At 49.4% G+C, this 12828-nt stretch overlaps 6 protein-coding genes across 6 annotated transcripts; 3 read left to right on the top strand and 3 right to left on the bottom strand.

Moving 5' to 3' along the window:
• Positions 1 to 9: 9 nt before the first annotated feature.
• Positions 10 to 828, bottom strand: N7455_001054 (uncharacterized protein; the record flags this gene model as incomplete). Its single annotated transcript, XM_040951822.2, has 2 exons — positions 10 to 640; positions 689 to 828. The coding sequence occupies 2 exons, from the start codon at positions 826 to 828 to the stop codon at positions 10 to 12; spliced, it is 771 nt and encodes a 256-aa protein (XP_040818289.2).
• Positions 829 to 1286: 458 nt separating this feature from the next.
• On the top strand, positions 1287 to 3290 carry N7455_001055 (uncharacterized protein; the record flags this gene model as incomplete). The annotated part of the gene is made up of 10 exons (XM_040951882.2): positions 1287 to 1457; positions 1517 to 1597; positions 1653 to 1702; positions 1762 to 2221; positions 2272 to 2409; positions 2463 to 2563; positions 2614 to 2705; positions 2756 to 2889; positions 2951 to 3093; positions 3143 to 3290. The coding sequence occupies 10 exons, from the start codon at positions 1287 to 1289 to the stop codon at positions 3288 to 3290; spliced, it is 1518 nt and encodes a 505-aa protein (XP_040818243.2).
• A 758-nt stretch (positions 3291 to 4048) lies between these two features.
• On the bottom strand, positions 4049 to 4456 carry N7455_001056 (uncharacterized protein; the record flags this gene model as incomplete). The annotated part of the gene is made up of 2 exons (XM_065603929.1): positions 4049 to 4054; positions 4208 to 4456. 2 exons carry the CDS (start codon positions 4454 to 4456, stop codon positions 4049 to 4051), a joined length of 255 nt encoding a protein of 84 aa, XP_065462420.1.
• Positions 4457 to 4666: 210 nt separating this feature from the next.
• N7455_001057 (uncharacterized protein) lies at positions 4667 to 7577 on the bottom strand (the record flags this gene model as incomplete). The annotated part of the gene is made up of 3 exons (XM_040951273.2): positions 4667 to 6966; positions 7023 to 7178; positions 7421 to 7577. 3 exons carry the CDS (start codon positions 7575 to 7577, stop codon positions 4667 to 4669), a joined length of 2613 nt encoding a protein of 870 aa, XP_040818250.2.
• Positions 7578 to 9241: 1664 nt separating this feature from the next.
• tim9 (protein transporter TIM9) lies at positions 9242 to 9835 on the top strand. Its single transcript, XM_040951057.2, has 3 exons — positions 9242 to 9288; positions 9391 to 9460; positions 9586 to 9835. Exons 1-3 carry the CDS (start codon positions 9281 to 9283, stop codon positions 9778 to 9780), a joined length of 273 nt encoding a protein of 90 aa, XP_040817745.1. The 5' UTR covers positions 9242 to 9280; the 3' UTR covers positions 9781 to 9835.
• A 1036-nt stretch (positions 9836 to 10871) lies between these two features.
• Positions 10872 to 12465, top strand: N7455_001059 (bifunctional alcohol dehydrogenase/S-(hydroxymethyl)glutathione dehydrogenase). Its single transcript, XM_040951720.2, has 6 exons — positions 10872 to 10912; positions 10980 to 10994; positions 11081 to 11195; positions 11293 to 11428; positions 11479 to 12116; positions 12182 to 12465. The coding sequence occupies exons 1-6, from the start codon at positions 10892 to 10894 to the stop codon at positions 12394 to 12396; spliced, it is 1140 nt and encodes a 379-aa protein (XP_040817910.1). The 5' UTR covers positions 10872 to 10891; the 3' UTR covers positions 12397 to 12465.
• The last annotated feature ends 363 nt before the right edge of the window (positions 12466 to 12828 follow it).

Here is a 12828-nt window from a genome sequence, read left to right on the forward strand (position 1 = left end):
AAAGCCGTCTCAATGCCCCAGAGGGGGGATAGGGATTGATAAATCGGGAGCTAGATCCATGTTGCTCTGTAGGGAGTTTGCTGTGAGGCCTAGCCCGGCGCTGTTGCACCCTGAGCGGCCCAGCTGCCCCGCCTCGGTGACAAGGAACATTGATGGGATATTTTCGGAGGGATCAGGATGAATCTCAAGGTAGATAATGGCGTCTTCGGTGACAAGTCGGTGAGACATATCCCAGTTCTGCGCAGTGAAGACTTCCCGGTTCCTTGTCGCAGGGGCGAGAATGATTGCGGAGGTGCATTCTTCTGCAACTTCGACTTGCTGTTCTTCACCGACAGCCTTTTCCTCGGTGGGTTCAGCAACTTCGGCTGCCTTGGGTTCTTCGACAGCGACTTCGACGGCAGACCTCTCCTGAGGAATTTCAGGAACGGCTTCCGCCGTCTTGGGCTCCTCTGCGGCGAGACTTTCGGGAACAGCCTCGAACTTTACATGCGAGAGGTCATATCGCGCATTCAACATGACGATGTCTTCGACTGTAACACCAGCGCCAGCGGCAACACCGCGCATCTCTTCCCATCCTGACGGCCAGTAACGCTGCAGCCCAGGAATATAGCAGTTTTGAATGACTCTCGAAACCGAAGACCTGGAAATCAGCATCCTTCAGCACATTTTTGGGATCAAAGTGACCTACCATCGTCCTAGTTTGCCTGGCTGCTTATAGTACGTGACATTGAGCTGGATCTTCTCCTTAGTTTGCTCACCATAGGAGAATCCACGGTCATAGGGCAACCCCTTGACTACCACATGCTGATAAAACGGATGCACGGACATCTTCTCAGTGGAATTGGAGTATCCTTCGCGCAGGTCTACCAGAGAGTCAATTGGCTATCGAAGAAGCTTATCCAGAAGATTGGCGTTCTTTATGAACAATTTACTTCGGCAGTCTCCCGACGTCGCAAATGGTTAGGGTAAGGCTATCTCGGAGATATCGGTTGCTGCCGAGACATCGGTAGTAGCCGATATTTCGGCGTAGCCGACGCTTAACTCCCGGCTATGAACCCCCGTCATATCTCTAGTATCATGACTATCATTACCCCAGGTCAGGTGAAGGAGCGGCATTGATAAGGGAATTTAAAAAAAATACTGCGGGGAATATCGCTAGGCCCAAGTGACTGCAATGGGAACCGTGGAGTACTTATTCTCCTTCGGTCGCCAGAACCATATGCCCCTTTGCCTACAAACAGAAAGACTCTTTGGAGTGTCACCCAAAATCTAAACAGATTGCAAAAATGGGAGAACACGAGATACAGGCGACTGCTGTCCCCCAAGGGGAGAAGACTATGCGTGACAAGGGATGCGACGATGCCGCAGAGATGTTCAACGGCGACCTGGTGCTGGAGTACAGCGAAAGAGAAGAGAGTATTGTCCGCTGGAAGCTTGATCTATCGCTCGTCCCCATGGTAAGAATCAATCTCCGAACGCCTGTTGCCAATACACATACTTAATACCAAGTGTGTAGATGCTCATCAGTTATCTACTCTCTTTTGTCGACAAAGGGATCTTGTCGACAGCCGCAGTTTATGGGCTCCGAACTGACCTGGTAAGGGCATATCCATTCAAAGGCTTTATGGTTGTCCTCAAACTAACGGTTCCAGCGCCTTGAAGGTCAACAGTACAGCTGGTCCAACTCGATATTCTACTTTGGGTATGTTGCTCGATCCCATTCCCATCTACTCCCTGGTCTAATGTACTAATGTAACACAGATTCTTGATCTGGCAGTACCCCAACTCTATCTTCATGCAGCGACTACCCATTGGCCGCTGGATAGGAAGCATGGTATTCCTCTGGGGTGTGTGTGTCGCAGCCACAGCGGGAGTCACCAATTTTGCTACGCTGGCCGTCGCCCGGTTCTTCCTGGGCGTCTTTGAAGCATCCAACAACCCCGTGTTTACCCTCCTAGTCAGCCAGTACTACACCACACAGGAACATGCATTGAGGGCGTGTTTATGGTGGGCTGGTGGTCCAATTGCAGCATTTATCGGTGACGGCGTGTCGAACGGAATCGGCCATTTCCATGGAGCATTGGGCAGATGGCAATATCTATACCTAATCTTCGGTCCAATCACCATGGCCTGGGGAATCTTCCTCTTTTTTGCCATGCCTTCCTCCCCAATGACTGCGTGGTTTTTGACCCCACGCGAAAGGCAGATCGCGGTTGTCAGGGTAAGTTTCATTTTCACACCAAATAAGGCTGTGGCTAATGTATCCGTTAGGTCTTGCAAAATCATACCGGAATGAAGAACCGGCAGTATAAGAAATACCAGGTCATTGAATGCTTCCGCGACCCCCAGGTGTTGATGCTCTTTGCCATTGTGTTCCTTCAATGTATCCCCGGTGGCGGATTGACTGCTGTGAGTGAACAATACTACGCTCGGTACATAACTTCGGTAACTGAGTCTTTTAGTTCAACAAAATCATTCTCACGGGCCTTGGCTACTCAAGCGTCGAATCGACAGTGGTTGCCATGCCCGAACATGCGATTCAGCTTGTCTCGGTACTACTCGCGTATGTTTTTCCAGCTTTAACTTCGCATGGTTCTATTTCTAACAAATCAGTGGCGGAATCTGTTCCTATATTGGCAAAGGACGATGCATCGCAATGATTTTGAGCAATATTTGCGTGCTAGTTGGGAGTGTCCTCCTTTACAGTGAGTAACCACAATCCTCATTTCCCTCTTAATAATATTAATCGTTGCAGCCCTTCCCACCGAAAGAAAAATGTCGCGTCTGGGGGCCGTTTACTCGCTCCTCACATGTACTGTCTCATACATCATGTGCATGTCAATGATATCATCCAACGTCGCTGGATTCACTAAGAAGATGACAGCAAGTGTAAGTGCACCTACACATTCCTATCCTAGAAGAAACAATGTTGACCGAAGATGCTATTTAGGTCATGATCTTTGTTGGTTATTGTGTTGGCCAAATCATTACTCCGCAGTTCTTCATCTCTTCCGAAGCACCAACATATCCCACAGGATTCCGTGCATATTTCGTCACCGCGTCGATGATGATTGTCATCCAAGCCGCTTTGATGTAAGTCCCCACTCAACATCTAGAGGCTGTCACGTTCTAACTTTTGCAGGATGTATTACCTAAACGAGAATCGACGTCGTGATAAACGTAGTGAAGCAACGGTTGTCGCAGACGAGGGTAACCAACATCATGTCTTAGAGACTGATTTGATGGATTTGACAGATCGGGAGCAGCCGAACTTCCGATACACTTGGTGATGGAGTTGACATAGTGATATTATCATGTGCTTAAGCACTAGTATACGAGGATTATATGTGTCGGGACAGACGCACAGTCCTTACATGACGGTGGAAGAGAAGTCACCGATCTTCAATTTATAATTCATATTCAGTAATCATTCACACTATCTCTCGTGGACTATCCAAATCTCAAATGAATGAGGTGGCTTATAATCAGGATAATAAACCCTAGCAAGATGTGGTCAAATTTATGTACGTAGGTATACACTATATATTTCCTGCTGGCCTTCCATTAGAAGGGGTCATGAATTGCCATAATAGTTCCAAAACCACATTCGAAACCTATCTCTTTGTTTACTTGAATGCATCATGCACGTATATGTACATGTAGGTGACTGGAGGGCCCTAAATAGATCGATTATCTTTAGAGCATCATAGCAAGCAGTTGCCCCTATACGACGGGGTTCAGTTTTATGTAGTTAAAAGTAATTCTCCTTACCAGAGTATCGCTGGCCATTTCATGGTTGTGATATTCCTGCTTAGTCGTAGCAAAAGCCTGGGCAGATGGTGCTTCGCTGACTCGTCAGTGAACTCGGAACTCCACAACATTCCCCTGTCTTTCATGCGATAACATCACCTTCGTCCTCAAAGATGGACGAGAGAAGGGATTTCTTCTTTCTCGGTGAGTTTCGAACTGTTAAATACCATCCGTACGATGTGAATTGACAAATTCCCCAGGATTTCCCCGGCGCGGCATTCGGCAATGGACACACACCCTACACCTATACAGAAGAAGAAGCGAAAGAAATCTTGAATAAAGCATCCCTATTCTTGTCACCGGGTTTATAACAATAACACCAGACCGATATCGCAAGCTGAACCTAATAATAGGACGAGATCGGGGAAAAAAACAGGAAAAAAAGATCAAGACAGACCGGCTGCAATCGCAGAGACAGACGTACATTCATTTCACATGGCAACGTGATCAACTGAGAATCCGCAAACGGGCTAATAATATGAAGAGAGCTTCGGACCATTGCGAGGGGACGGGGGTGGGTGAGAGCAACGGGATAAAGAATACATGGGGGGTCGTTCAAAGGGAACTCGGGAGGACAACACGCCATCCAATGGACAGCAAAGGGAGGAGAGAGCAACAAGAGCACGAATACGAGGGCAAAGCCCATTCATCACGACGAAAATAAAGATGAGAGAAACAACATCATCCAACGCCTCAGGTGACGCCAATGCTCCATGAATAAGCCATACCCTCTCAAATGGCCAAACAAATCCTGCACAACTGGATAGAATATAAAGGTGCAATCGACGGAAGGGCAATCATGATAATAATAGAAGCGGGAGAATGGAAACACTTTGTGAGAACAGATTGAAGGAGATCATGCAGCCGAGGTGGACGGTCCTGCGGTCTCTTTCGGGATTTCAGGGGACACTGTTGGCTCTGGTGCCAACACGGACTCGGTAGCGGGTAGCTGAGCAGACTCCTTCTGTTCAACGACAGGCACAGCTGCAGTCACCTCGGGACTATGGGGCTCTTCGGGGATAGATGGGGGAAGACCAGCGCCAGGCAGGGGAGATACGGGCGAACGCATATGCTCTTCTTTGGGCTGTTCACGTGGGACTTCGACTGAGATAGGGTTACCATTTGTCGGCTCTGTAGAAATGGGAGCAAGAGGCTGGCTGGTGAGGGAAGGGTCATGCTCTGACCGGGTGGGGCTCTTTGTGCGCTCACGATCATCCTTAACACCATCCCGAACCTGAGCGACCTTGGCCTTGAACTTTCCGAACAAGCTCTTCTTCTCAGGCTCTGATCCTATGGAGGAAGTGGTGCCTTGAATGCCAGCATCCAAGCTCAGTGGGTGATTGGAGAGGTCCGTGCTTTGATAGTGACCGCTGCCGAATGAACTGGTGCTTTGCTCAGCTCGGGGATTCGTCGCTACTAGGGGCGGAGACGCGAAACCTAGTCCGACTTGTTCACCGGTGCGCTTGGATGACCGATGGAACCGCCAACTACGACGATTTTCGTGGCGAGCGACATCTTCAGGCTGATCCATATCAGACTGATCAGTAAACGATGAACGCGAGTTCATGGAGGGCGTGCGCGACTTGTTAGGGCGCAAAGAATGGTCAGTGTGAGGTTGCGAAGTACCCTCTACGAGAGCAGGGCTTGAGTCGAAAGGGTTCTCTCGGTTGCCGAGTGTGGCAGCGTTTGGTGGTTTCGGAGTGGTGTCACCAAAAGCAGCTTCCGCAGATCGGTTTTCGTGCTTAGGTTCAAGATCCGCACTAGGATCTACACTCGAGGCATGGAGGGAATTAGTAGAGCTTTGTGCGCTCATGCTTGCACTACCGGGAATGCGCTTCTTCTTCAAGCGATTCGGCTGCCGAGGTTCTCTCAGTTCACTATCAGTGGGCGGTGACTTCGTGAAGAAATTTGAAAGTTTGCGCTCACGGCTCGGGGTGACAACTTGTGGGGGTGGAGCGACCGGGGGTGAGGCGACCGCGGTGTTGATATTCTCATGCGGCCTGGCAACTTCGCTGAGGCTAAGACGTTCAGCAGCGGCCGGAGGCAATGGACCATGGGTTGACGTGTGCACATAGACGTTGCCAGGAGTCAACGAGGCTGTCGATTTACTAGGGGTCCGCTGCTCAGGACGTTGCTCGGAAGCCTGCTCAGGGACTGGTTGAGGGGCCGGATGAGAGACAGACTCAGGGATCGGCGGAGGCTGCTCGGGCTCTTCGCGCACTGACGGTGTTCGACTAGTCGATCGAGAACTCTGATGAGAAACAGATAGGCCGGAAGGATTTTTCGATCCAGTGTCGTTGGCTCGTGCATAACGGGCAGAGGTCAAGACGGGACCCATCTTTGAGGGCAGAGTGTTGCTTCGGTGGACACCACCACCACCACCACCACCACCGCCGGTGGTTGAGGTGGAGGTTACGGGGCTTTGAGCGTTGTTAGAATGGCGGGAGTTGCGCGATGAAACGGAGACATTTCGTCGGATACTGTCCAACTTGCGATGGCTTTCCGTATTTGCACTGGCGTTGGATACCGATCGTCGAACGGTCGGGTGGGTTGCAGGGCGCGGAATCCCTGCCTCGACCTCTTTCATGGTCTGCTCATCGGCGGCCGTGCCACTCATTCCGAACAGGAAGTGATCCTGATTCTCGATCAAGAAGATCAACACATCCTGACTCAACTTATATTCCTCTGGTGACATATCATGCTGGGGGTGGGACAGCATGCCTGGTTGAAAGATCGCAGACAGATTGGCAGACGGCATGCGATTCTGATCGGACTTTGAGGCGAAAACCGCGAGAAGGTCGAGGATATAGAGAAGCAGCTGCTTGTTCAATGGGGGTAGCTCGATGATGAGATTCTGGTATGTCTCGACGGCCTTTGCGTGGTCGAACTTATCGGCATCGTTTGTGTCCTTGCCTTCTAGGACTTGTCGCTGGTAGATGCGCAGAGGTTCACGGAAGCGCTCATAAAACTCCAATGGCACGATGGGTTCGGGAAGCTGGTTCAGGTATCGGCGAAGTACGTTTGCTGCATCGTGGACGGTGTATCCGGACCAGTCGAGTCCTTTGCCATATCGCTCGGGAGAATCGAAGACCTCCTGCAGGTCTTTAATACGTTTGGCTGATCCGTTAAGACGAAAGATGCCCTCCACATCCGTTGCTATTTCAAAAAAAGGTCAGCGACAACTCATCGAGTATAGTAAAGTGAATGCTAACCTTTTTCTTTTAGAAAAACTCCACACTTTGCAACAACAATAGGTACGTATCCATAAATGAAGCTCTCGCCATGGTCGTTGGTTAATGAGATTGCCACATTGGCATACTTGATGCTGACATTGAGCGGAATCCCGAAGATGCCGCGGGGTGCTTCTTCTGCGACAGACGGGTTAGCATACCAGTTCGAGAAACAACGAAGAACCCAAGCAAATCAATTGAAGAATGAGCAAAGTCCCCGGTTCCAACATGGTGAACTGCAGCAATCATCTCCTGTGCGACAAGGGGAGTATACCCCAAGGCTCAGGGGGATGTTGCGAACCGCCGAGAGCCGGAGCGCTCCAGGAAACATTTACGCGGTCGCCTGTGTTCTTATATCGCATTCACCAAACATGGCTTACCTTTCAATTCGTCTTTTCTGGTGCTTCGCTTGAACTGCTTCCACCATGAAGCTAAATCCCGCTTCGATGGCGGGGAGTTGGAGCCGACCGGATCGGGTGAGGTGGGGAGAGGGTGGACGGGGTCAGCGCCCGGGTGCGACTTGCCGACCGTCACCATGGCGAGTCCGGAAGGCGACTCGGGATGGAATCGAGAGTACTGAGAAGCGGAGAGGCGCAGAGAAGTGGGTGTGTCGATCGAGGGATTCGGGAAAGTTGAAGGGGCCCTGCGTCACCGCCCTCGTGTGGGAAATCCTGGGGCTGGGCCCAAAATAGCACAGGCACGTTTCCGAGGCGAAGCAAGAACAGAGATGGGATTCGAGAACAAGAAACTGAGAACAAAGAGGATGGGAAGAAAAGGAGGGAAAGGATGTGAGTTGCGTGAATCTGATGGATGAAGGGATGCGAAAGGGCTGAAAGGTCAGGGTTTCGAAAGGGTCAATGAGTTGGGGAGGGGGGGCACGAGCCAAGAGCCGAACACATATGACAGAGATTATTATCTGGGTTTAATGCCTTGGGTATTGTTAAGGGGAAGTTTCTTCCTGAGAACATGAGACTATGAATAGCACAATCTAGAGACCCAAGGTTCCCGGGACAAGTTAAAGATGGGTCAGGGTCGCCTGTCATATAGATTAAATTGGATCAATGTACGGAGTACAGGTACACAATGCTACAGGGGGGGGGGGGGGGGATTTTGGATTAGGATATCTCATTTCCTACATGGACCTATACGGAGGACAATGTAGATCTCCTACTCCTACTAGCCACATTTTTGGAATTTCTAGAATTTGAGCAAAATGTGAAGAACTGCCCCCGCCTGACGATAGTCTGGAACCAACGGGTCCTGGATTGTCTGGAACGTGTCTGGACCCTTTTAGGGGCATTTTAGGGGCATTTTTTTGGAGATCAGTCGCTTATATCGGGTTTCATATTTTCCGGACCAGGTACCGATTTTTGATTTTTTTGGTTCTTCAAATCACTTGACTTTTTGGGTTAACCCCATGACCAATGAAGTTGACGAAGTATACAGATTCCAAGGTTATCTGTTCAGTTGGAGCATATACATTGCCACTTGGTCCATTGCGGGAAAATATGTCTCGGGTATAGGGTAGATCGGCTCTCGAAAGACGTAAGGATCTCCTACTAACTTTCGAGTTCTTTGACATTATTTCGATCCTTTGTAGAGCCCATTCTGGGACGCATATTCTACAAGTAGGTTTTGGCATGTTATACGTCATTTATATTAGTCAAAAGTGTAAATAACATAATTACAGAAAGAAGATTTTTTAGGTGTGGGCTGTAACTTCCCATCCACGGACACAAAACTATTTAACTACATGTAAAAAGTCAGTGAGGTGGGATTAGCTGTTCATAGCGTCATGAAGTGAGGTTGAAGAAATATTGGTGACGTTGAGATATCACGTGAATAAACTCTTCCAACTTCGGTATGTTTCTCCGATCGGATAAACCCTCCTGCGGGATAGTCCTGCGAGTACGGAGTAGGTAGAGCGAATAAAGCATCAGCACCATACACTCATCTATCTGATACTCCTATTACTATAAATGTTAATTTCTCATTGTCTAAGATATTATATGAACTAAAAGATTATTAAATTAAAGATCATTTATATGGGCTATCCCACTAACAAACACGCGATGTTGCTTACTTGGTGGCCTGGTAGCTAAGGCACACAATTTTGAGTCGCGTGGGCTAATATTTCTCCGGCACCCGAGAAGCTCAGAACCAGCGGAGCTGGCAGCTGGCAGGAGACTTGTAGAAAGCATCTTACCATCAAAACATCTTGATATCATTCATCTATCACAATGGACGGGTAAGTACCTTCTTTGAACTTTCTTTACTTTCCTGCCGTGTTTTCTATCCCATTGTTCCTCTGGATAATTCTCTGAGCAAACCGCTAATACTCAAGTCACAGACTTAACGCATCGGAACAGCGCGAGTTCGCTTCTCGCATGGAGCGGAAGCAGATGAAGGAGTTCATGACTGTATGTGCCTCCTATCTCCCCCATCGACGACTCAACTTTGCGCTTGTCCCCTTGCCCGTGATCCCGTGTTTACCATCAACCACCTGTCTCCTGCCATGATCATGACCTAACATCCTTTCTTTCAGATGTACTCCAAGATGGTCCAGCGCTGCTTCGATGACTGTGTCAACGACTTCACCACCAAGTCCCTCATCAACCGCGAGGAGACTTGCATCATGCGCTGTGTTGACAAGAACCTCAAGAGCTCCGCCCGGTTGAACGAGCGCTTCCAGGAGCAGAACGCCGCAATGATGCAGAGTGGCTCAATGGGAGGCAACTAAGGGTCTATTTTGATAATAAGAATCATATTGTCGATGACTATTTTCTGTTTTGGAATGCACCCGACGAATTGGGTGATTGGCGAGGCGGCTCCATCGACCCGGTTGTCTCCGGCCCGAAAGTGGCTTTACATGGATGTTTAGAAGGATGACAGCGTGGTCGATGACCTTTTTGGCGAGGAAGCAGACAGGATCGGCTCCTTTCCGTGTACCATAGTGACTAGCACGGGAGATATCTACCTCTCCTCTCCCGGGGCTCAAAATACAAAAGACTCAACCAAATCAAGGAAGGAAGATGTGACCATGTATGTTGAACAAGTTTGCAAAATAGAGCTTAGATTGGGTTATCTTTTTCTCTTCTCAAACCCGATATCTATCCCTTGCTATGCTCAAGCAATTTTGCGGTCGTGAACCCGGAGGGCGCGCATTCATTTTCCTTTTTGGGTGGAGGGAGGGTTTGGCGTACAAACTCGGAGTTGAGGTCCGTCGGATATTTGCTACCGTTATTAGTCCACTCGGTTTGCTTTCGATTCAATACTATATCTCCCATTATCGGTGCTGGGAGTTGTCGGCGACTAGTTAATGAAGTTTTCCGAGGTCGGCGATATGCTGTTTTCATGTTGTTTTTGCCATCCCATCATTAGCCTGGTGATCAAAATATGAGGGAATAAAGATGCATCAAGGGCTTTACCTAGTTGATTATACCTCTAGGGCTATATATAGTGCTTACCTTGTATATGTGTACAACATAGTGCACCTACCCAGGTGAGCATATAGGGTATGTATACCCCCTGATCAAAATTTCCCCGCGGAGCTCGGAAGCATTCCCGATCACGTATATTTCTATTTGAACGGGAAATGGCTTATCTTACTTGAATTTCTCCAAGTGGGGAGAGCCTTGGAAATGATATGAGGGGAGTTCTAAGCTGTCACGGATCTCCAACTTGATGCTTTTTATCTTTCCCCTCATACCCGGATCCACCCCCCGCCCTTCAAAAGCCCGTCATTTTCCCCTTCTCTTCTTCTTCCACCATATTCTTGTAAGTGATTTTTTTCCCCCTTGGCATATTCTGAACTTGCTAACAGTGTTCTAGTTTGGAGATCAACATACACAATGGCCAGCACAGTAGGACAGGTAAATTACTATTCTCTCTTTTCTTTTATTAACTGAATGACACTTGACTGACTCCGGAAATCTACAGACAATCACTTGCAAGGTAAGCTCGATCCGACCAACCCGCACATATGACGTCGACCAGCACAGCTCCCATTTGTGAGTGAAACAGTGCTAAACAATTGACAGGCTGCCATCGCCTGGGAGGCCGGTGCGCCTCTGTCCATTGAGGACATCGAGGTTGCTCCCCCTAAGGCTGGTGAGGTGCGCATTAAAATCCACCACACCGGTGTCTGCCATACCGGTAAGCCCCGCCATCAGCCCCGCCCTCTGACACGGAAAAACAAACACAATGCCGAGGAAAACCCGATCTATCGCAACAATTTATTGACATGTCTCAGATGCCTACACTCTTTCCGGCAAGGATCCCGAGGGTGCTTTCCCCGTTGTCCTCGGTCACGAGGGTGCCGGTATTGTCGAGTCCATCGGCGAGGGCGTGACCTCCGTTAAGGTCGGCGACTACGTCGTCGCTCTCTAGTACGTTTTTCGGCTCCGATCTCGGCGTCACAATCCACTGACAATCGTAGCACTCCCGAATGCCGTGAATGCAAGTTCTGCAAGTCTGGCAAGACTAACCTCTGTGGTAAGATCCGTGCTACCCAGGGTAAGGGTGTTATGCCCGATGGCACCTCCCGCTTCAAGGCCCGCGGCAAGGACCTCCTGCACTTCATGGGTACCTCCACCTTCTCACAGTACACCGTCGTTGCCGATATCTCGGTCGTCGCTGTCACTCCTAAGATCCCCACCGATCGATCTTGTCTGCTCGGTTGCGGTATCACCACCGGTTACGGTGCTGCTGTCGTAACTGCCAAGGTCGAGGAGGGCTCCAATGTCGCTGTCTTCGGTGTCGGCTGTGTCGGTCTGTCCGTTGTGCAGGGTGCCGTCAAGAACAAGGCCGGTATGATCATTGCCGTCGATGTCAACGACGGTAAAGAGGCCTGGGCTCGCAAGTTCGGCGCTACCCACTTCGTTAACCCCACCAAGCTCTCCGGAAAGACCATCCAGGAGCACCTTATTGAGATGACTGATGGCGGCTGTGATTACACCTTCGACTGCACTGGTAACGTCGGTGTCATGCGCGCTGCCCTCGAGGCCTGCCACAAGGGCTGGGGTGAGAGCATTGTCATCGGTGTCGCTGCTGCTGGTCAGGAGATCGCCACTCGCCGTAAGTTATCCCCCATCGTTCCTCACTTTCGAATGTATATCCCCCTTGTCTAACACATGTCACAGCATTCCAACTCGTCACTGGTCGTGTCTGGAAGGGATGTGCCTTCGGTGGTATCAAGGGTCGCACACAACTGCCTGGTCTCGTCGACGATTACCTCAACGGCGAGCTCAAGGTGGACGAGTTCATCACTCACCGCCAGTCGCTAGACGGTATTAACACCGCCTTCGATCAGATGAAGGAGGGTGACTGTGTCCGTTGCGTGGTCGACATGCAATAGATGCAATATTTTGCCGATAAAAATAACTGATGTGAAATATGACTTTAATTATTTCTTTGGATTCAAATATTTTCTATATAACAGTACAATTCATGCGGGGCCATGATCCTTTGTAGGACTAAGGCTGTCATCAAGGTCCTCAACCCCGCGGCACCTTGAGGGTGACCTCGGGAGATGGGTAAACAATGATATCAGCTTAATGCATTGTCAAAGGCAATGATATCCTTAAAGCTGCCGATCCAATGCAAATCTTAGGGTGATATCAGATTAACACGACGGCGTCGTAGATCAATTGACAGATGATTCAAACTACATAATCATAGCATTAGGTAGTCTCAGGCATCATCACCCGCGAGCTTTAGGGCCTAAGACTACCTAACACTAAACGTAATCTCTTCAATCATATCAATCGCCGCGGGACAGAATAAAAGA

This window comes from Penicillium solitum (genome assembly GCF_028829755.1).
Source record: "Penicillium solitum strain IBT 25940 chromosome Unknown utg000001l_segment0_segment0, whole genome shotgun sequence".
NCBI lineage: Eukaryota > Fungi > Ascomycota > Eurotiomycetes > Eurotiales > Aspergillaceae > Penicillium > Penicillium solitum.

Excerpts from the sequence above, each read along its gene's own strand:
- N7455_001059 (XM_040951720.2), top strand. The coding sequence starts at position 10,892 with ATGGCCAGCACAGTAGGACAG. Across the intron at positions 11,196-11,292 it reads CACCGGTGTCTGCCATACCG|ATGCCTACACTCTTTCCGGC; the intron begins GTAAGCCCCGCC and ends GACATGTCTCAG. Across the intron at positions 12,117-12,181 it reads TCAGGAGATCGCCACTCGCC|CATTCCAACTCGTCACTGGT; the intron begins GTAAGTTATCCC and ends CACATGTCACAG.
- tim9 (XM_040951057.2), top strand. Across the intron at positions 9,461-9,585 it reads AGATGAAGGAGTTCATGACT|ATGTACTCCAAGATGGTCCA; the intron begins GTATGTGCCTCC and ends CCTTTCTTTCAG.